This window comes from Cydia splendana, chromosome 24, assembly GCF_910591565.1.
Source record: "Cydia splendana chromosome 24, ilCydSple1.2, whole genome shotgun sequence".
Lineage (NCBI taxonomy): Eukaryota > Metazoa > Arthropoda > Insecta > Lepidoptera > Tortricidae > Cydia > Cydia splendana.
Window position 1 is genome coordinate 9,043,719 of NC_085983.1, and position 21,854 is coordinate 9,065,572.

A 21,854-nucleotide genomic window follows, 5' to 3' on the forward strand; every position below is an offset into this window, starting at 1 on the left:
ATCAGTTTTTGAATAAATAGCAATAGTTACGTCGTAATCTTGAATGAAAAAGGAAGCATTTTGCAAAATACGCTCGTCCGTAGGAGTAAGGACTCTTAATTGTTTAAAATTCGAATAGAAATTGTAAAGTTACCTTGCAGACCTCGCATCTAAATATATTTGGTCATGATATTTTGAGTTTTATTCACCAGTACTAGAGTTCCATTTTATAAGCGATTTCATCAAGATGTAGCTTTATTGAATTATATTTGAGTTATATAAAGTTAGAACTCGGAGTAATTAACAATGGAGCCGACATTAACAGGCGTTCCCCTCTGTCGAAAATAGGCGGCCAATGGTCAACCCCATGTCAACTATATGTATGGACTGACGTTTATCTGACATGACGTACCTCTACATTTGATGTGCCCCTCCCCCGCAAAAAACGGCAGACTATTTTGTACCGAAAATTTTAGACATGGCGTCTCCGTTGGTTATATCCTCTAAGAGTTAGAATGTAACTGTGAGATCCTCGTATTTCAGCCCGTACAAGATTAGAACATTGAGCTTTATTGCTTAACCACTCACATGCTTGATATTTTTCAGTGACCTCTATTATTATAATAAAATAAGGGTGACAGCTGGTAGCTACAGTTACCAAAAGCAAGTGAGTGGTTAATATAAAAGTCCAGTTTTAAATAATTGACCTGATTATGATACGTTATGACTAAAGTTCTTTGGTGAATAACATTGTCCGTGACACATGACGTCAGCGTTACGTTACGCGTTACGCTGAATCGAGTTTATCATTTTTTCCCCACCTCAAAAAGTGCTCAGCGCCGCTAAAGAAGTTTTCACTTCAAAAAACTGGACGAAATGATAATACCCTCCTTTTTAGGGTTCCGTATCCAAACGGGACCCTATTACTTGCTATTACTAAGAAAGATAAAAGGAACTCCCTATTACTAAGACTCCATTGTTCGTTTGTCCGTCTGTCTGTTTGTCACCAGGCTGTATCTTATGAAGCGTGATAGCTAGACAGTTGAAATTTTCACAGATGATGTATTTCTGTTGCCGCTATAACAACAAATACTACAAAGTATGGAACCCTCGGTGGGCGAGTCTGATTCGCGTTTGTTCGGTTTTTTTAAATATTTGAAGTTTTAGTAAAAAGGAACAGGGTTTTTAATATGTATGACGACACGTTAAACATCATAATAATATTTAGTTAAATATATGTCGAATACCGATGGTCCTAAAAGCGGTGGGCGCGTGGGGTAGTACGATAATGTATTACTTCACAGCTAAACCAGTATGCTACCATTGCTACCAGTGCATGAAATAAACATTCGAACTCGTTAACCATACTAGCGCCTACCATATATTTCAGTACTAAACGATAAAAATAACTAAGTGCTAATTTTATTTCAAAGGATTGATTTGAAAATGAAAAGATGCTATAAACCGTTCAAATCTTTATTCAAGTCAAACTAGGCCGGCTCCAACCCTACGCCTCTGACATGAGAAGATTTAGCCCTATATGGGACCGGCAACAAACTCAGAGGGACAAATCTTTTCAAAACAAGTTAAAACAACACATAACACATCATTTCTTTATTTCACAAAAGTAAGCTCCTAATGAAACATAAGAAATCAAAATAACACTTGAAATAAAACACTTAGCTAAATGGTTAAAGAACGCGGGATTCTATAAGCTATCAGAATAATCCTTCAGGTATAAGCCTTCAGGAACGTAGCGAGTTAGGCACGAGGTTGGCTAACGAGTACGTCCGATCTCTAGCGCGGTCCGATCAAGAAGAAATACCAGCGGCGGAGCCTCTCCGCTCCCGCCTCAGTCAAGTTGGTAAACCTGCTCGACCAGTCTACCAACATACCGACAAAAATACCAACTCGTGCCTACGCTCACTCGAGAGAAACCTCTCGACGTTCCAAAGCCTTCTACCTGTCATTTTAGTTCAACAACACGCCAATAGATGGCGTTACTCTCTACGCGACTTTATTTCAACAATGCGCCAATAGATGGCGTTACTCTCTACGCAACTTTATTTATTTCGTTACAATCAAATAACATGTAGCTCAACATTGCTAATCGATTTTATACAGGCGTCTAAAATAATGAACTATAACGCTGCAATACGTCTTTCTGATGTCAGGGTCCGACATATAGATAGAATTTGAGTAATTTATGATGACGAATTGGACACAAAAAAAATGGAATTGATAAAAATAATACAAGATTTTAGATTAAAGGTTTTAAGTTTATTAAATAAATTAAGAGTTGTTATTATTGGATTCTTGTAATGTGATTGAAAAAAAAATTGTACATATACAGGGTGGAAAGGCACGATTATCCTTTCCGGAAATGGGAGATAGTTTAGCCTAAGCTATATATTTTCTGCATAGAAACTATGTTAATATGGGAAACCGTTTCTAAATTATGGCCTTTTAAACATCCATGCAAAAAACTACTTTGTTCTAACCCTAACAGGTGACAGGGTCACTGAACTTACTTGTAAATAATCAGTATACGACAGGAAATTATGCTAATTTGTTGCCATCTAACCATTTTTAGGTCTGCTTACAACACGGTAAGAATCGTTACAGGATTTTCGCTTTCTTAGTGGTTCCACTTGTTCAATACTTGAATGAAGTAGTTATTTTATTCCTTAATATTAATAATATTATAAACCACAACATTGTTTACAACGACAGTTCAAATGGTGACATTGACAACCACTCAAAAGTACGCAATCGTTTTATAAATAGCTATGATTTCCTTGACTGATAAAAAGGTTTTAGTTTCTTAACACGTTTCACAAAATTATTTTCGAATAATTGGAAACTATCTAAAATAATAAAAAATTACAAGTAGGTTGTGTTAGATGCACCAAATGAACTTGCAAAAATGAAATACTAAGAATAAATCAAGAATAAATACTTCTTAAATACCAAACTAACAAACCTTCTTGCGTGGTATGAAATAGACAAGACGTCTGATGTTTGAAATTAAATTTTCATTGAACTTTACTTTAATGTCATATTCTTCAAATAAAAATGCCGTTGTTAGATGCTCGTGGCTATTTAAATTTGTGGGGCTGTGTAAAAGATATGGTGTACCTACCAAACGGAATGTGAAACTGCGACGAAATGAGACAAAGGCTAATTGGTGCTTTCTGCGGAGGACAAATGACGAAGAGCATACACTATCGCATGTGCATCGACATACTCGGGCACGGGCTGCGGCGGCGTTGTAAGACACGGAGGTACATTTGAACACCGTATGTGAAGAGAAGATAGTGTTAAATATTGGCAAAAAGTAATTATCTAAGAAAGTAATAAAATTGTTTGTAATATTTTTGCATTCATTTGATTTATTTGACATTTATGCGTCATTCATACATCATTGCGATTCTGTCAACGATCGGAAAAAAGTGTAAAGTCCCGAGCTTTCCCGACTGAGATCCTTAATCTATAGCCGTGATGTGCACATGCTATAGGGTTGTCACCACAGTTAAAAAGTAGTAAATTTGCTATTTTTATTTATTACTCAATTAACGATTCTTACCATTACCAATCGTCTATACGATACAGATCACTTAAACGACCTAATACTTCCGGGAAGGATCGTCGTGCCTTTCCACCCTGTATATATATACCCATTTTTTGTTTTTCTATGTTTCAACGTCGGAATTAAAGGTAAAAAGAATGAAATTATATCGCGGTAGACCCGTTTGTGTAATTAAAATGTTTCAAGAAGGCTTTTATTCAGGTGTGACGTCACTTTTCAGTAGTTTTTGACGATTTTGGGGAAATTTAGGATATTGAATGAGAAAGTCTCGTATAACTGTCATACATTTATAGTGATTTGACATTTAGTTACCGTCAAAGCCTAGTATCTACATGTAGGTCGGAGGGAGTAACGAAACATTGATGTTTCCAGCACTTGGGACATCAAGCTGTGCCTGCTGTGCGGCAGCTGGGGGCAGCACTCGGGCTGCGCGGCCGGCGCGCGCGCCACCTGCGGCGCCTGCGCGCCCGCCGCCGCCGCCGGGGACATGGCGCGGCTGGAGGCCAAGCTCACCCAAGGTAACACTGATGTTTCCAGCACTTGGGACATCAAGCTGTGCCTGCTGTGCGGCAGCTGGGGGCAGCACTCGGGCTGCGCGGCCGGCGCGCGCGCCACCTGCGGCGCCTGCGCGCCCGCCGCCGCCGCCGGGGACATGGCGCGGCTGGAGGCCAAGCTCACCCAAGGTAACACTGATGTTTCCAGCACTTGGGACATCAAGCTGTGCCTGCTGTGCGGCAGCTGGGGGCAGCACTCGGGCTGCGCGGCCGGCGCGCGCGCCACCTGCGGCGCCTGCGCGCCCGCCGCCGCCGCCGGGGACATGGCGCGGCTGGAGGCCAAGCTCACCCAAGGTAACACTGATGTTTCCAGCACTTGGGACATCAAGCTGTGCCTGCTGTGCGGCAGCTGGGGGCAGCACTCGGGCTGCGCGGCCGGCGCGCGCGCCACCTGCGGCGCCTGCGCGCCCGCCGCCGCCGCCGGGGACATGGCGCGGCTGGAGGCCAAACTCGCCGAAGGTAACACTTATTTACAGTTTGCCGCCATTTCCGTCGCTAAAAATGCGACAAATACATAGAAAATTTGTATTTTCTACCGACAATAGTACATTATTGTCGAGGCTCGGAAGTAGCTACTTGCAGGCTGAGGATTCGTTTTAAACGGACGACCTTGGGAGTCCGTTTAATTGAATCCGAAGCCAGCAAGTAGCCTTCCAGCCGAGTCATATATAGTGCTTTTCTCAAAAATGGTGCAAGAAATATAAATATCATAGAAATATTTTACAAAAGCAACGTTCTTACCTATATATTTTCACACAAAAAAGTAGACACAATTGAAAAAATTAGCTTTGCCGCCTTTTTATTTTTTTAATAAAAAAATAGTAGTGTATTTTTCTGCCGAAAATACGCCAACCTATTTGAGACAGCTAAATAGTCGCGGTACTAATCATCTGTTTGGCTGTTTAATGGGCCTGTGCCTTCATTTGATATGGCCATTTCAACTTTTAAAAAGTTTGGAACTCGACAAATAATGGAATTTGTATGCAACATTGCAGTCCCAAAATCGAGACTGCAATGTTTTTAACTTTTTAATTTTTGACTGACCATAAACTATGCGCTTCGCGACCTATACTTTGCCGTCCATTTTTGAGAAAAGTGATTTTCCTAGAACATATATTAAACTATAATCTAATTCGTCAGCGATTACTACATTGACTTGGCACCCTATCACACTAACAATTTGCGAGCGAGTTGAAAGCGTAGCGATCACACAATCTCGTCGCGAGCGCACAACGTATTTCAAAAAATCCCAGTATATTAGTACGCAACGAAATCATTGCGCGCTTGCCTCGCGTTCAACTCGCCCGCAAATCGCTAGTGCTATAAGGTATTTGACTACTAGTCGAATCAGTTTCTTTTTTCGAACTGTCAAAACGATTTTGCGACTATGGATTTTATATTGAAACACTAGCATGTGACGTCACAATCAAATGACCTACTCTTTATAATTTTCTACGGGTTTTAAAATAGACATTGTATCTAAAAATAACTGCTGTCTATGTTTCTCTATTAAGGCGAGGTATGCCCGAGGAAAATTTTCAGATTCTGTCAAATTACCCCATTTCACACACAAGTACACTTCACGCACACTACCTCAGTTTACTGGGACAGGTCAGTGACCCATCCTGTTTTTTTAAAGATGCAAATGAGAGTATTTTGAGTTTCGTGTTAACCACTAGCCTCCTTTGAGGAAGAGAAACTCTAAAAAAGTTCCATTGAAAGAAGGAAGAGAAACAATATATTTTATCTTACTCTTCTTGTCTGTTCAAGTCACATGTGATGTATTTACATGTAAATTAACTAAAATCGAATTCATTAGATACGCGTACTAAATAAACCGAATAAATACAGAAGTCGTCAGATGAAAAACGTTATTTAGGTACTACTCTATTCAATAGGGCTTTCGATAAGGCGCAAAATTAATTCAATGACAATTTAATTGAAATCATATGTGTATTCCGATGATGTTATTATTATATAACTTACTTACGTTAGCTTAGCTTTAATCTGTATATATTTAGTTGTAGTACCTAGCTAATAAGAAAATTTTGCATGCCTTTTCAAGTGAAATGTAGGGGAGAGCGGGGACAAACGTAACGGCGGGTAGAAAGGAAAGTTACTATTGCTCTGTAAGTTTATCTAATAGTCAAAACACCACTCCGCTACTATTAGGTGATAGACAGTGGCGCCCCCTTCACTTGCATTCAGTCGAAACGGGCGCCACGTGCTATTAGGTTGTGTGAGAAAACGCAACGTGATTTTTCTAATCAAAAGTACGTTTTTCGACTTTTAGTTATTTGATGTTTACGTTGTATTAAAATACTTAATTTTCTGAAAAATTGCATATCCCCTAGAGTGGCATTGTCCGGCTCCCGGTCTCTATGGTGGCGGGGAGCCGGGAGACGGACAGACATAACAAGCCGTTGAATGGCGGCGCCTCAGATTTAACGGTGGGTTGAAGTTGGGTGGCGCGGCCATTTTGGAAAAATATACGTCAAGTGGCGGGGCCTCCAGGGTGATCATCGCGAATTTGGCGCGTGTTAGAAATATGACCATTTCTCAAAAAATATGTATGAATGATATATATTAACTATGTATTATTGAATTCAGCATAAAATGGTTTATTTGATTGTATACCAATGAATTACATTCTATTTTATGTGAATTATGCTGGACTTGATCAAATCTCATATTATTACCAAATTTTTTCTACTTTCATGTATAAAAATACGTATAATTAGGAAATAAAACAATTGATTGTAGAAAAAGCAGTTTTTATGACAAAACAATACATTTAATATGATTCACACAGTTCTAACAAACTTTATTTTACGCGGGAATTCGACCGTTAAGGAATACCATCCTTAATTGTTTATTGACGAATGCATCTTGCAAGAGTGAGCAAGCAAGGCATAGGGTTAACGGTTTTATTTTAGGTGCGAAATACGATGTCGCACAGAGGCCGGGAGACGGTCTCTGCCACTCACGGGCTTGTTATGACGGAACCGTCTCCCGGTTCGCCGCCAATTAGGGAAGTGTCCGGCTCCCGGCCTCTGCCAAGCAGGGGCATATTTAAAAAAATGGCCGCGTCATTTTTCCTACCCTTCAACCGGAGGCCCTGCCACCCGAAGGGATATTGATTATTGATTAGATTGATTGCAATTTATTTTCTCGAACACGTTCCGTTTCAAAGATATCTTTCATGTTTTCATAAAAATGCGGTCGGGTACAAAAGTAACAAAGCCGTATAGGTACAAAAGTAACATTTACATCCCATACAATATATACCTATTGAATCTAATATGGGGTCACACGCTTAATGCGTCAATGATGATTTAAACGATGTATGCCATATTTATGAGTGAAGAAACTCTGAGCCTGAATTATCTGAGTAGGAAACATGTTTATAACAGAATAATTGATCTCATCACTTGAAATAAAAACAATTTCTAACGAGGACTTAATATTGATTTGTTTTCTTAAAATGCTAATGTTTATGTAGTTAAAATGCAAATATTAAAGTGCGTGATCAATAATAATTTACATAGTTATATAGTACTTTTTTGATTTGATATGTCATATTATATTAATTACAGCCCACTGTGTCTTGTTACTTTTGACCCACATGTGTTACTTTCTGCACGCCAACGGGGTCATAAGTAACAACAGACGATTTTTTAGTCACTCTAGTACTTACATACAAAATACACAATTATAAGGTTCATCAAGATGTTAATGTACAGAACATGCAATGAAGTTATATATGACTACATTAATTTCATCAAAATAATAACGGTTAGCCAGAAACTAAGGTCAAAGTACAAAGTGTTGCGTTTCTCCCCGCTCTCCCCTACGCATCCAAAATTACTGTCCACCTATGTTCATCACTACATTTTTGCAAACATATCGTTATCTTCGTCAATAAATAAAGTCCTGGCAGGGTGGAAATTTAATTTTGGCGGATTGTTTTTCTCTGCATCTGACTGTACAGCTACGCCAAATTTTTGGTAAACTTACGGTTATATGTTCAGAATCTGAATCTGTGTAGTTATATAGTACGAAAATACTTAAGATATATGGACATTCCTCTGGTCCTAGAACTACGTCCAAAAGAGAGGTATGGCCACTGTGAATTACATCTCGCTTTGTGTGGTAGGACACAGACCAGCAGATGTCATTCCAGATCTAAAGCAGAGCTAAACCTTACAGAAATCTGCAGCCAAATAACACTAGATCCTACTCATAGTATTGTTCCTGCCGGTGAGTATGGTTGCCAGTTATCAACGAGGGTGCCGAGGGTTAGGCACGGCAACGCGCATGTACCTAACACCTCTGGAGTTGCAGGCTATATCAATAGGCTACGGAGACTGCTTACCATCAGACGGGTCGTATGCATGTTTGTCATCGACGAGGTATAATAAATAAAATTATATATGCACAGAATATAATTGAACTAAAAACTTTGTTTTATTTTATAGTAAATTTGGATAACAATCGATACATAGACAATCCCAGTAAACCAGTCTGCAGCCTGTAAGCCTCGTAGGCAAGTATATCTCACGCCTCACGAGCCGCAAAAACTCGCTAGGACTGAGGCTAGACCATAGTCGTTTATTTATTCTTGATTTCATGAAGGTTTGCAGAACAGCACGTAACCGCATTATACATCTAGGCGGACCTCACAGCAACAAAATATTCATACTCCATATTCATATTCGGTCATATTCAAGATTTTCAAGTAGTACACGAAATATTTACATATCGTTCCGTATTAATAGGTAATATTTGAAGATCAAAAGTTCTCTAACATAAATACAAGATCAAAAAATTGTCATCACAATCAGTTCATTGACGTTGACGTACAGAAGTCACATGGGTACGTTTTTAAAATGACGCAATATTAGGTAATACCAGCATAATGAAAATTAACTCCAATCAGTAAGTATGAGTTTTCAAACTTTTTTCATTTTAAGCGGGGTTTCAAGGAGCAAATTACTTAAATGATTTTGGAACCGTATTGTTTTAAGATAGTTTACTGCGTTTTTTAATAAGTATGCCCCGTAAACAACAACAAATCAAATTTAAGATGAGACTCGAGCTCTATGTGATGATAATTTAATTACCCTATTTTTTTAAATACAATTTGTCTACTGGTATACTTTTTCATATACGTATATGATTTAATGTCAAAATAATTGCAAAACCCAACTGTCAGTTTAGTGCGCCCTGCGATAGGACCGCCTTCGTTCAAGCCCAGCGGGCATCTGATCAAAGAAGTTGCGTGCACGGGACCGCTGATATCATGTTTTTGAACTTATTTATTTAATGTTAAATTAAAAAAAAAAGTAATCGCGGAATTCGCTCAAGCATAAAATTGCGCGTTATTAGAAGCAGTTTTCATATTTTTATCTTTTGTGCACAAATTGTTACGAATCTTTAAAGTCCGTTTTAGACCTATGTTCGTGATCGTTTTCTATCGAGCAAAAGTCAAAAACTTAGGATTCGAATCGCGGAAGTCACTAGAAAAAGCCCTCAAGATTGCTAATTGAATGTATGGCAGCCGTATTATGATCCATAAAAGAGCTACGGCTTTTTAAAAACTTCGTTTTCTGAACCCACTGCACCTTAATATTCTGGTTCTTTATTTCTTGCATAGTGTAGAATAACTTATGTATTCTAAAAACAGTCAAATACCCTATAAGACCATTAGAAACCTTTGGTTTTCACCTAACAATTTATTGATCGACTTATTTCTGGTTGTCAGTGATGATGGCGGAGCAGGCGCAGGCGCAGCAGCGCGCGTGCAGCGGGCCCGTCATGCCGAGTCGCATGTCCCTCCGCCGCACCAAGGGCCGGCTACAGACACACAGGTACATACCATCGCCTACACCAGGGGTCTCCAAACCCCGGCCCGCCGACACCCAAAGCGAGCGCCCACAGTCCGGCCCGCGGGAGCCAGGCACCAGGGGTTCAACATTTATTGAGAGTGGAACTGTTCCTAACAGCAACAACCAGGGAACCTCCCCCGGCGCAGAAACCGACGGTGGCCTGCGCGAAAATTTCTGAGGCGCAATATGGCCTTCAGGTAAAAAAAGTTTGATGACCCTTGGCCTAAACTGTTAAAATGCCTTTTGTAATAAAGTCCACCGATGTACAGTTACAAGTGTTGTTGTTTGTACGAGAACTAACGAAGCCCGCTACTTCGCCTGCGTTCAATGATAATGATGATTGATAAAAAAAACCGGGCAAGTGCGAGTCGGACTCGCGCACGAAGGGTTCCGTACCATAATGCAAAAAAAAAAACGAAAAAAATAAGCAAAAAAAAACGGTCACCCATCCAAGTACTGACCACTCCCGACGTTGCTTAACTTTGGTGAAAAATCACGTTTGTTGTATGGGAGCCCCATTTAAATATTTATTTTATTCTGTTTTTAGTATTTGTTGTTATAGCGGCAACAGAAATACATCATCTGTGAAAATTTCAACTGTCTAGCTATCACGGTTCGTGAGATACAGCCTGGTGACAGACGGACGGACGGACGGACGGACGGACGGACAGCGAAGTCTTAGTAATAGGGTCCCGTTTTACCCTTTGGGTACGGAACCCTAAAAACTATCCTATGCCCTTCGGGCCTCAAACTATCTGCATACCGAACGAACGTCGAGCAAAACCAAACAAAAGAGGCATTTATCTTAGTAACAAATAAAACTAGCTCCTCTTTTTAGGGTTCCGTACCCAAAGGGTAACTACTTGATCGATAATGTTTTTTTTTTTGACATGACGCACGAAGATTTATGCAAATATTTTTATATGTGTAGGTAGTGGGTATTAGTGGCTACTCATGCATTTTTTTTTTGTAGGTGTTCCTTCGCGAAATGTTAAAAATGAAAATTAGAACAAAAAAATGTTTTTTTATAATGAAGTAAGTATAAGGACATGACGCAGGTTAAAAATATGCATTTTGTATAGTTCGTTTTTTTTTAGCATTAGAAAGAAGGTAGGCGATCTTAACATGTCTTTTAATTGCTAAAAGCTTTTTAAAAATCAATAACTATTACTTATGAAAGCAGAAGAATATAAATGATCGTATTAGATTCATAATTGTTACATATTTGCCGTGACTTATTTTTAAAACGTGTTTTTCAATTAAAAGACACATCAAGATTGTTTACCTTTTTTCTAATGCTAAAAAAAAACGAACTATAGTCTATTAACTTGAACACTTTACAAAATATGACACTTTCAACGATACGCTGATTATTTTACATTATCCTGAATAACTCGAAAACAAAAGAAGATCGAGGACTGATATTAAGCATAGAGTGTTCTTAGGACCTGCCAGTACACCACCTGAAAGAATGACCAAATCCGTCGTTGTGGGCACTTCTTGTTCGCTTAGCCTGCTAGACCCTTTTCAAAGATGATGTATTTCTGTTGCCACTATAACAACAAACTGAAAAGTACGGAACCCCCGGCGGGCGAGTCCGTCTCCGGTTTTTCTAAAGTCTAAATAAATTTCACTAAAGATGATAGTCTTTCCACGTAGATTTTCGTACATTGACTTCATCATCTCAGCCATAAGACGTCCACTGCTGAACATAGGCCTCCCCCTTTGGGGGGTGTATGCCATAATCGCCACGCTTGGCAGGCGGGTTGGCGATCGCAGTCGAGTACACCGAATTTGAGGGACGCTGCTGCCCGTCCACCGGTGGAGGTACATTGACTTGCCTGTTGTTATCTCTATTGCCCGTGCAGGCCGCGCATAATGCAAGCCAGCTGCCGAAAATCTATGTGGAAAGTGTCTCTTGTTTATAAGAATTAAAATAAGAAAATTGTGTCGGGTTTTTCAAATTTTTAACTCATATTTGTTACATTTTCAGTGCTTCAAGTTCATCACAAAATTTGCCGACTCACGAAACTCAAATCAAGACTGAATGTAAGCTGTTTTTTTATAATTATTTATTAATTATGTAAGTTCTCTGTAACCCTAACCATGATATTTTAGCTGTTAATTTGTCATTTTTTTAATTGTACATACAAGGATTCATTCGCACATGTATCGTACAACGTTTTCGAGTATCCCTTTAAATTTTTGACATAGTCACGTAATATGCTAATTATCGCACTAGTGCTGTAAAGTAGCACCATATGTACTGTAAAAAAAAATTACTGTACTTGACTGGAATAACCGACTTATAATGTTACCACCATATATTACATTCCAAGAACACCAATTAACACATTCAGGGTCAAGAACCCGACTGTCGGGTACACTGTTCGATGCTCTAATTTCCTAGGATAGCGGTGCGGTCATATAGCGGCCGTCTCCATGCAAATACTACGTCATCCATATTTAGCCGTATTATTTAGTATGGAGACGGCCGCTATATGACGGCACCGCTATCCTAGGGAAACCGATCTTTAGTGGCAATGAATGTGTAAAATTTTCCAGCACGACCCACCGACCGTCTGGACCTGAACCTGAAGACCCCCCGCCGCCCCAAGCTCCTCACTCCCACCCTCAAGGAGCTGGAGTCCAAGCTCCTCTCCCCCATGAAGCTGCTCGAGCAGACCTACCTGGAGAAGGGGGGTGGGGGGGACGTGGTGGTGCCCGGAGACGTTCTGGAGACGATTCGGCTGCGGTTCAGCAAGCCGAGACCGCTTAGTGCGAAAAAGAAGATTGTCAAGTGAGTACCGTTAGGGCAGTGGGGAGACACTCCTCTAGCTAGTTTCCAAAACTCGCCAAGTGGTTCCAAAATAAGTAATAGTACAGTCACCTGCAATAATATGTTACTCTTCGAAGGCCGCAAAAGTATGTGACACGCTCTTATGGCTCTACAAATAAGATCGTGTCAGATATTTTTGCGGCCTTCGTTGTGTAACATATTATTGCAGGTGACTGTGCTACCGTACAGAAAGGAAACTTCCTACTTTAATGTGTTAGAACTGAGAGATATTCACTTAAAAGTTTTAAACTATAGGACCAAATGGCGGGAGGCGGGAAATAGGCTATTAAGTCCTGTAGTGGGACTCTTTTGCCCAGCAATGGGACACTTAGACCCAGTTGCACCTACCACATTTAACACACAGATTAACGTCAAACAGCAGCGAAATATGAAATTTCCCAAACAATAAAATTTTGCGAACGGTGACAGACGTAGACGGTTTGGTGCAACCGATCCTTATAGAGTTATAGGCTAAAAAAATTATTATTTTTCCAGTGAGATCTTAGACGACCTGTTCAAGAATGTGTTCAAGGAGAACCAGAAGAGCAAAGACCCGGTCAGGGAGTGGCACTCACCCAAGAAATCCTGTGACATCACTGCCGACATGAACGAAGTATGTGTTGATAACTATAGTCATAGAGAAATATAGTAAGACAAAAATGCTCACTCCATACATCAGTTTTGGTACCAAAAAGACTGTTATTTTCATAGTCGACATCTAGCATCGAGTAGCGGAATTATCAGTACTGCTACTTGACAATAGATGTAGCACCGACCTGAAAGTCTTATGTTGTTGAGCATTAGACTCTGCTACTCGATGCTAGATGTCGACTATGAAAATAATAGTCTTTTTGGTACCAAAACTTATGTATGGAGTGAGCAATTTATGTATTTTTTTCTCTGATGCTATAGTTTGGCAAGCCATGTCCGTCAGTACAAATAAATAAATATTATAGGACATTTTTACATGAATTGACTAAGCCCCACGGTAGATGCAGGCTTGTATAAAAATAAATAAAAATAAAAATTGTTTATTTCAGAATTGTTTTATAAATAGGCTACAAATATGAAAAACCGGGCAAGTGCGAGTCGGACTCGCGCACGAAGGGTTCCGTACCATAATGCAAAAAAAAAAAACAAAAAAAAAGCAAAAAAAAAACGGTCACCCATCCAAATACTGACCACTCCCGACGTTGCTTAACTTTGGTCAAAAATCACGTTTGTTGTATGGGAGCCCCATTTAAATCTTTATTTTATTCTGTTTTTAGTATTTGTTGTTATAGCGGCAACAGAAATACATCATCTGTGAAAATTTCAACTGTCTATCACGGTTCGTGAGATACAGCCTGGTGACAGACGGACGGACGGACGGACGGACGGACAGCGAAGTCTTAGTAATAGGGTCCCGTTTTACCCTTTGGGTACGGAACCCTAAAAAGGGGGCCGCTACGTACTGTATTTTGTATTTAAGTACCTTTTGAATAGATCACACTAGTTTTTATGTTGCTGGATTCGTCAATCTATGCGTCCAAAGTTAAAACGGCCGTTTTTGTTTTGAGGTCCTAGATCGACGAAACCAGCAACATAAAAACTAGTTTGATGTATTCAAAAGGTACTTAAATACAAAATACAGTACGTAGCGGCCCCCTTTTTTCAATATCTTTCGTTAAATTTAAATAATCACGATTATTTAGCTGTGGCGCTAGTGTGCACGTTGATGGGCTCTTAATGAGAGAGTGAGACGCAATGATAATAATTCAGTTCATTTAATTGTAAAAATAATTATAATATTAAAAAAATACATAACGGTATGTGTTACTTTTATCGACATCGACTTATAGTAAGTTTCGCATTTATAAATTTAGTATTGATGCATTATTTTTTTTCTCAACAGGCAGTGAAGGAATTTATGGAGCCAACTCTTAACACGAATGAAGAGGTTCGAGAAAATATAGAAGAAAAGTCCATGAAAGTTGATGAAAACGGTGATAATGATAGAGAAAACTTAGGAGAACAATCAGATATACTTGATGAAAACTCAAGTGACAAAGAAAACAATATCAATCAAAATAATGGAAACGATGATAAAAGCGATGACGAATCGTCCTCTAGCACCTTCCGATTGGCTCCAGAATTTATAGCTGACAGTGATGACAGCTTGCCAATCATCGACACACCGAAGAAACTCAAAATGGTGGACATTAAACAAGACTCCATTGAAATATCGAAGAAAGATGAGATAGTTAACATAGACGTAGTGCAAATCGGGAGCGGCAAAGAAAAGGAGTTCGTGAAAAACTTAGATTTGAAGAGTCCAGTTAAGAATAAGATGTTCTCGTTTAAATTCAGTCCGTTGGACAAAGAGCCTTTGAAAACTGATGTAGATATGGACGTAGAGAGTTTCAAAGATCGGTACCTGAATGAGGTAGACAGGGAAAAATGTGTCAAGCATTCGAAAAATGAAGAGAGAAAGAAAGTTGATTCGACTGGCAAAAAGTGTAAGAAGAGAAAATTAGAAATGACAGAAGAAGTTCGTAAGAAACGAAAGAACGACTGTAAACAGAAGGATGGTATGAAACATAAGAAAATTAAACTCAAAATAAAGGCAATAGATCCGGAAAAGGGGCAGAAGAGAACCAAAAAGATGAAGAAAATGAAAGAACTTCACAAGAAAATAATAAGAGATAAGCATGTAAGCATTAAAATAAGACTAAAGGATGGAAATAAGTGTAAAACTAAGAAATCAAAGAAAATACAGAAGGTGAAGAGTTATAAGCAGTACGTGTTGAAATATTCGCCTTTACTGAGCAGTAACATTGCCAAGCCGGAGACAGATGTTACTCCGATGAAGAGGAAATATACGAAGATAGAGAAGTCACCGTCGGACAAGCTAGTTCAGACTTCTATACAGAGTTTTTTTAAAGTGAAATAGACTCCAACCATGCCAAGTTTGCACTGAGTTGGCAGTAATCTCCTTGGATTTCACGGGCCTATAAATCCCGGTCTTTTGATAGGCTTGCGTGGGGCTATAGAACCAACATTTAGAGGCCCCTTGGAGAGCTTTAATGTCATGTAGAACGCCTGCTGGAACCCGTTCACAGGCGCAACAATCAGTGTTGGGCGTAATTAATTACTTGAGTAATTTAATTACTAATTGAATTACATGTAATTGAATTGTTTGTAATTGAATTACATGGTAATTTAATTACATGTAATTCAATTTGCTGTGTAATTCGCAATTGTAATTACATTAATTGGTAATTAAATTATTCAATTACTTTTCGTTACCTTTTTTATTAATTTGTAAAGATGAACAAATTTCCTTGGAGTAAGTACTTATAAAAGAAAACTTTTTTTAATTATACCCTGCATAACGTTATAACATATTTTTTATCCCGGAAATCGTCCTTTTAGCCTCTTTAGAGGGTAAATGTGACAAACCACGTCGAAAGGCACGCTAACGGCTCGGCCACGACATCGAGCGGCTTGCGACGGCGGGAGCGATAACCATTGGTTGGAGCGAAAGGTCCGATCGCTATGTCACGCTCCAACCTATGGTTATCGCTCCCGCCGTCGCAAGTCGCTCAATGTCGTGGCCGAGCTGTAAGACGGTCGACGTTTATGTCGCGTAGCACCGCATTAGTATTGGGGCGCTGCTAGTCATGGCATTGCCTTGAGGCGCCCTTCGACGTGAACTGAAACAAATGGTGGGCAAAAACTTAAAAATAGGGAGTGGGGGTAAACAATCATCAACACATGTGTATCAATAAAATGTTTTATTCCTCAAATCAGTTTCATAAAAAATGCACTTTTGTTTCACATATAAGTACGTTATTTTAAATTAGACTTTAACACTACCCTCATCTCAAACATTTCATCGGATAATCTATGCGATTTTGGTAGGTTGATCATAGTCGCGTAAGAAAAGAGTCTTTCAACTGGTCCTGATGATGGCATTGGTGTATTAAATTTTTTGAAAATATTCATGACTTGAGGGTGTCGGTGTAACATAGAAATGTTTTTGTCTTCATCGCTGAGATAGTTTGTAAGCAAAACATCTGGTCGTGTAGAATGAGGGGAAGACCCCGCTCCCTCGCCTTCAGAAGAGTGTGTTTCAAAGTCGAAGAATGTGTCTTCATTTGTTTTTGTTCTCGTACTTCCTTCTAGCGTATGATCTTGATCGTGTAATTCATTTGCAATTTTTTGTTTGAATATTGTCTTTAACCTGCGATTGTGTTGGTAATCAATGGCAGTGAACCATTTATTCTTAAATCGGGGATAAGACAGTGCTGCTATTGCGGCCATCGTTCCTGTTGGAGTATTTAAATCAAAGAAGTCAGAAAACCTTTCTTCCACACTTGTCAAATACTTTGTGACTAGTGCTTGGCAATATATCAAGTTTTCATTTGCCAGTTTTGTCAATTTTCTGCGCAATGACAGCAATGTAGGCAAAGTTATTCCATAAAATATGTTTTTGTCGCCTTGTAAAATGTCAAGTGCTTCTGCAATAGGCTGTGAACACTTCAAGTATTCTTCAATGTATTGAAAATCCCGTTCTCTCAAGTAATTCGTTATGCCCAATGCCAAGTGAAGTTGTGCACTTTTAGCACGAATACTCTCAATTTGTTTCAGGCTGTCGTAAACACTGTTCCATCTTGTCACTCCAGGTCTTGAAAGCGTGTGTCCAAGAACATTGTGTATAATTTCTGCCGTCTTTGGTCGGTTAGCAGCATTCCATAGCGCGCAGCATTTTCTCATAACTTGGTCGTGCATTTTGGAGAGTGTTGTATTATTTGCTTTCAAAACTTTGTTAGCATCAGTCGTACAACATAAACTTAGCTTGTGAGCGGAGCACCTTAAGTGAGCTGGTAGTTGAAGAATGTCCTTAGTTGATGCTGGAATATTCGATGGCCCAGTCTCGTCCTCATTTAATACGCTCCTTGGCGAAGTACAAGTACTACTAACTACAGACTGACCTTCATCGCCATCAGATACATGTTCCACTTCATCATCAAAAATGACATTTTCTTTGAGACCAAATTCCTTGAACGCTTTGACAAAGTTGCTGCCGTTATCAGTAACCGTGGCCAAAATTTTTTGACAGTCCAAGTTGAATTCCGCATGGATATCGTCTAGCAATAATGCTATCCTGTCAAAACTGTGAGTACCACTAAAGCGCCGGCAAGCCAATGTTAGTGATTGTCTCTGTAAGTTTGAATCTATCCAATGGCATGTCACTCCTAAGAAGCTCCTTTTTTTTCCGGACCATATATCAGCTGTAGTACATACTTCTTTGATCTCTTGTTGTAACTGAGTTTTTATTTCAGTAAGTGTCCGCTGGTAATTTTCTTGAATATGCCGCCCCAAAGATCTTCGGCTCATGACGCTCAGTCCAGATTTATGTATTTGTAAATAATTGAACATTTCTTTGAAATACGGATTGTCAGTGCCACTCAATGGACTCATGGAATGTATAAAGTAATTAGACACGTGGTCATTAAATTCTTCCTGATTTAATGTTGGCTGTGAACTGTTTGTGTTGTGAACTGTTGTGACATTTATATTTCTCATATCTGGAACAGATTGCATTTTCTTTTCCTTTTTTCTTATCTTGACATAATTTTTGTATTCCATGACAGTTTCTTCGCCATGTTTTCGCTTCAGGTGAGTGACGAAGTTGGAAGTACAACGAGTAGAACCACTAATTTTAACAGTTCTCGGAGTGCATTTATTACAACTCGCTATAATCTTCGTTTTTGTAGATAAGGCAGGTAAATATGTAAAATACTTGCCATCACAAATACTAGGTAATTCCAATTCCGGCTCTTCTTGCCGACTGGTATCTTCGGTTGCGGTTGCATTAGTACTCGATCCAGATGCCATTTCGAACATAGCCTAATGCCGCCACCACACCATCACTTTATTTTGGTATGTTAAAAGTCTCAACGTGATATTTTTAATAGAACACGTGAATAAAAGAGCGCGCTCTTTACGACATGTTAACTGTTTACACTATCCGAGCCGATCACACGCAAATCAAAAGTCCGGTTGAAGTAAGCCACATTGACATAAAAGATAGTCACATAGTCCATAAAACAAGCCGAAGTCGTAATAAACCAAATAACAGCGAGAGAACATAACTGAGCGAAGTACACAAGTATACTGATAATTTTCTATAGTACAATGGTCTTTTACTAATTGTAAAAATAAAGCAGTCGTTATCAGTATAGAGTGAAACAAAGGATGCAGCGAGAAAATCACACAAAGAGCTACTTTCCAGTCTAGCTATAGGGTTCAAAATTGTAATAACTGGTCATTAGGAATGGTCGACAGGTAGCCGATAGGGATAGTGCACGTGAAAAAATTACACGCGCAGCACGAGCAGTTGCTATATGAAGTTCAATATTGTCTCCTGTGTCTTATAGCATAAAATAATAATTTATATGTACATATTACATATTTCATGGTTGCCAAAAGACAAATGACGACAGGCGAAATAATATTTGAATAATGATTATTAGATTTACACTTACTTACTTTTCTTTTTCATACATTAACTTAAACATCATGGCACAAGAATCTAAAATTTTAATGCTTGGTTTTCCCATTACATAATTTTCGCTTGTACAATATCTTGCAATATTAGCAATTTTTTTTTTTTTTTTTTCCCTAGCCTACTTTGGTGTCCCACTGCTGGGCAAAGGCCTCCCCTCGTTTTTTATTAAATATATTAGCAATGATTTGCATTTTTATTAAATATAAAAAGTCAAACATTTACATGTTGCTTAGTCAAATTTAAAGGTCATTCAAGATTTTCATCTGATTTGAATGATCGAAAACTTGCATTCAATAAAAGTAATTGTAATTGAGTAAAGTAATTAATTACAACTTTTAATTGCAAAATGTAATTAATAATTTAATTACTAATTACAATTTGTAATTGTAATTAGTAATTAAAATTTTAATTACTAATTGTAATTAATAATTTAATTACTAATTACAATTTGTAATTGTAATTAGTAATTAAAATTTTAATTACTTTCCACATGTAATGGAAATTATTTGTCGGAATTACATTTTGTAATTGCAATTGTTAATTAGTAATTCAATTACTTTTTGCCCAACACTGGCAACAATAGACACCCATGAACCGGTCTCAGCAGGCAGCACAATCTTATTATTACGGGGGCCCTTGCACACACTTTTACCCATCGGGATATTTAGTGTATTCGCACCCTCGAGACCTCCCTTTAGTCTACTCAAGAGCTTTCTTCACCGTTGACTGTCTAAATGTATACCGAGACTGACTGAAATAGAAGACAAGTTCGTACGTTTCCGTAAAAATACGATGGAAAATAATTATGCACTATAAGACGATATTATTTGCCAAATTTCATAATTCTAGGCTGACGGAAAGTATCCTATAAATGTTGATTTCCTTGAGAGTGTCGAGATAAAGGGTGAGACATGACAGACTGAAGGACAAAATTTAATCCCTTAAAACACCTACGTGCCTTTATATATTATACAGTTATACAATTTAAAGTATATTATTGATATTTGAATTGTTTGGTGGCCCAGCGGTAAGAGCGTGCGACTTTTAATCCGGAGGTCGCGGGTTCAAACCCCGGCTCGTACCAATGAGTTTTTCGGAACTTATGTACGAAATATCATTTGATATTTACTAGTTGCTTTTCGGTGAAGGAAAACATCGTGAGGAAACCGGACTAATTCCAATAAGGCCTAGTTTCCCCTCTGGGTTGGAAGGTCAGATGGCAGGTGGATGGCAGTCACTATCGTAAAAAACTAGTGCCTACGTCAATTCTTCGGATTAGTTGCCAAGCGGACCCCAGGCTCCCATGAGCCGTGGCAAAATGCTGGGATAACGCGAGGAAGAAGAAGATTTTTGATATTTGAATAAACTTGTTCTACAATCTACAGATGTAGTTCATTATTATTTTCCTTCGTATTTTCACGGAAACTTACGAACGTGTCTTGCTATTTCAGTCAGTCTCGGTACAAAAAGTACTGAGGTTGACTGAAGTAACATGACAAATACGAACGTTTCCCAGAAAACACGACGGATAACAATATGCACTACATTTGTAATATAGATCGTGAATTTCGGATAGCCCATTTCTTCATGATGACTTTAAAAACGTCCAAAACTATGTTAAGCTAAGTTAGTTTTGATAAATAAGTAGTATTACAGTGTTTCTTAATATTTAATTTTAAATATATTTAGTTTGTATGCCTAATTATAAGATATTTATATAGAGTTGTTAATGTGTTCCATCTTCATGAATATGGATATAAATTTATTATGATTTTAACTATTAAATTCTGTTTTCACCCTATCATGTAGAAATTATAGAATATTAAGTGCCAAGCTTATATTTTTTTCATATACCTATTAACTGTTGGTGATAACACTGATAACTTTTGAAGGTGCCTTTTTATGCAAGATAATTTTGACATAATTGTGCTAATGTTATTATTAGGTATCAAATTGAGTTTAGTTTATTATAATACTACACTACGTAGCCAATCTTGTAGAAGTTACCTAGTAAAACTTCTAAAAATTTTAATTTAAAATTTACCCATCAATTCAAAATATTATATAATAAAACTTAGCTTTGGGTGGTATTCCATCTGTCCAATGTGTATAGTTGAATCATCGAGAGCGTGGAATTGCATATGTAGTAGTATTGTTTGTTTACAGGCATTCTATATTTGAATTTTCTATTTACTTGTACTTGTACTATCAGCATACAACCACTACAAATGCAATTCCATCTTCTCGATAATTCAACTATATTTTGTCTCACATTTTGCTAAAAATGAGAGAATGAGACGCACTGACATTGGATAAAGAAATTGGACAGGATAACACCCTTTGATGCGTTTTGCGTTATTGATTTGTCATAATAAGTCCATAGTATATAAAAGCCCCTGTACACATAAATAGAATAAACCTTTTTTAAAGAATATCAAGATTTTATTTA

At 38.3% G+C, this 21,854-nt stretch overlaps 1 protein-coding gene across 1 annotated transcript in view; it reads left to right on the forward strand.

The window, feature by feature from the left end:
• LOC134802490 (uncharacterized) overlaps positions 1–16,149 on the forward strand; it is a 45,474-nt gene extending 29,325 nt beyond the window's left edge. The window contains exons 8-13 of the mRNA XM_063775169.1: positions 3,941–4,086; positions 9,887–9,992; positions 12,004–12,059; positions 12,576–12,810; positions 13,345–13,462; positions 14,744–16,149. Of these exons, the coding sequence (XP_063631239.1) occupies positions 3,941–4,086; positions 9,887–9,992; positions 12,004–12,059; positions 12,576–12,810; positions 13,345–13,462; positions 14,744–15,781 (1,699 nt within the window). The 3' untranslated portion in view covers positions 15,782–16,149. The remainder of the gene's footprint in view (positions 1–3,940; positions 4,087–9,886; positions 9,993–12,003; positions 12,060–12,575; positions 12,811–13,344; positions 13,463–14,743) is intronic.
• The last annotated feature ends 5,705 nt before the right edge of the window (positions 16,150–21,854 follow it).